Source organism: Penaeus monodon, chromosome 33, assembly GCF_015228065.2.
Source record: "Penaeus monodon isolate SGIC_2016 chromosome 33, NSTDA_Pmon_1, whole genome shotgun sequence".
Lineage (NCBI taxonomy): Eukaryota > Metazoa > Arthropoda > Malacostraca > Decapoda > Penaeidae > Penaeus > Penaeus monodon.
The window spans coordinates 11841088-11843315 of record NC_051418.1 but is presented as its reverse complement, the minus strand read 5'-3'; the positions used below and the strand labels follow the sequence as shown (position 1 = coordinate 11843315).

The following is a 2228-nucleotide window of genomic DNA, read 5'->3' as shown; positions in this document are numbered from 1 at the left end:
GACTATGCTATTATATTATTTTTTTTTTCAGTTGACAGCAAAAAGGTTGTGTCCCCATTTGACAAGTTCAAGCAAATGGACTCGCAAACCCCCCGCACACCAAAGTAAGTTGCTAATAAGAATTGGAGGTTAATTGCAAGAAATGTACATTCTTCAGTCCATAGTATCATTAGCAGGACTAGGTCTTCAAAGCACTATTAGCAGGGATCTATTTCTGTGTGACAATTTTGCTTTGAATTCATTTGGCTGATGATATTGATATGGTACAGGGTTCAAATGTGGATAGAATATGGATGAAATTATGTTTGCTTAAGAAATAAAAAGACCTAAGTGGTTGGATATTCTTAAAGAAAACCTGCAAATGTCATTTCATCCATCTTTATGTTTCTTGTCATTAGGGGGAATAGACTTGGGGCATAAATAGATATTGCTTGAAAAAATTTGCTTTCAGGGTCACAATACAGGGTGGTTATTGTATATACTGTCATGTATAATATCTGTTTTTTTTTCTTCAAGAAGATTTCAGGTTAAAACTAGTTCATATGCTTAATTGTAGAAATGTCTCCTGTGCTTGGTGTACCAGCCTGTTTTAGACAGGATAGGTAGTTTTTGGAGAGGACAAAGGACAGCCTCCAACATATGTTAAGAGTGCTTTGTGCCATTCATTGTATAAACAAAGCTTTTGGCTATAAAAGTTTGATTATGTTGTACTGCAGAACTTGATAATGTAATATTAAAAATATGCATTGTGATAAATTCACACTAAACTCCACATGATTATCAGACTCTGCTTTACTACATTAATCAAAGTGAATGATATGTGCATTGTTACTCTGGGGATATTTTGCTTAAAAGTAGTCTTCAACATTATTACACACATCCTTGAAGATTTTTTACAGGGTATACATTAGATGCATATTTATGTTTTTATATCTTGTTGTATTTCTACCCATATATTGAGTATATTGTTTCCTCTTCATATCTCTGTCTTCTCTGCCTGGTTCAGGCTCTCCCACACCCTGTATTTGGCCAGGGCATACCTGTGGTGCTTGTGGTGTCACCCTCCCACGTCTACAATTCCCCGTGCTTACCATACACACCTATAGGTTTTCTCCCTTGATTATACAACTGATCATTGGTTCCTTCTAAATCAATGGTTAAAGATTTCTTGGGACAACATCTAACTCCTCCTGTGTTTCCCCAGTCCCTTCTCCTTGGCCCTGCCAATTATCAGACACAATGCTGCCACAATCAAAAAAATCATCCTAGACTTCTGTAAGAGATCCACAGCAGAGTACGAGAGTAAGGTAGAGTTGGATCACAAGGTTCCCAGTGTTCTTTTAGATAGAACATCGCCGCTCTCAGCTGTCCCTCCACTGTTGGTGTTTGGAAAGATTTTGTTGAAGTGGATGGACTATGTAGCATACTGATTGGTTATGCCTTCTAACCACTTTTATGATAGTGAAATGAGTATGCTCCATCTGCCATCTGACTGTTCATACACAGGCTTCCCAAACACGACTTCTATAACTTGGTGTGGTTTGCTCTCGATATCTCTTTTTCCAGCTCTGTGATTAGCTAGAGTGGCATCCCCCTTAGAACAGAATGATTACATTAGAGTCCAGCTGCTTCCCACTGCTTTCCTTGCCCCTTAGAGCACACACAGACACACACAGTCTGCATAAAATGTACTATCTTGTACAATGAATACAGAACTGTTGACTAATAGTACACCACGAATGGACAGATATTTTTTTAGATTAGATCCCTTAATAATTGTAATTTATGTTTATAGTGTATCTTCACTGTATTTTTGTATCTATTTGGTTAGATACTGTTTGATTGTCTTCCTTATACTTTTGAATAATGTTTGAAAAATGTGATAGGGTATGTTTATAGTCAATGTGTAGATCTAGTTTGTGTTTGTAATATACGTCTGCGTATATAGTGCTGATAAATGTGGGTTGAGATATTTTTGTGTGTTTTATGGTTTAAAGAATATTTTGCTTATGTGTCATGAAAAATCTGCTATTCTTTGTGTTTTTTGTTCAGAGTTCTTCGCTTTTCTGTCGTTTGTGTGTGTGCAAGTGATCCTTGTTCAACTTTCCTCTATTAACAAAAAAAAATAACAATAGATCTTAGCCTCCCTTAGAGAAAAAGTGTAACTACAGTATAGAGCAGAACTGCTGCATGATTTGTGTAGCACGAGGCACTAACCAAAAGGGTGT

The 2228-nt window shown here is 36.7% G+C and overlaps 1 protein-coding gene across 1 annotated transcript in view; it reads left to right on the top strand.

Annotated features, from left to right (window-relative positions):
• LOC119594247 overlaps window positions 1-2228 on the top strand; it is a gene marked incomplete in the record, with an annotated part of 93703 nt that overhangs the window by 87603 nt on the left and 3872 nt on the right. The window contains 1 exon segment of the mRNA XM_037943316.1: window positions 32-104. Within this exon segment, the coding sequence (XP_037799244.1) occupies window positions 32-104 (73 nt within the window).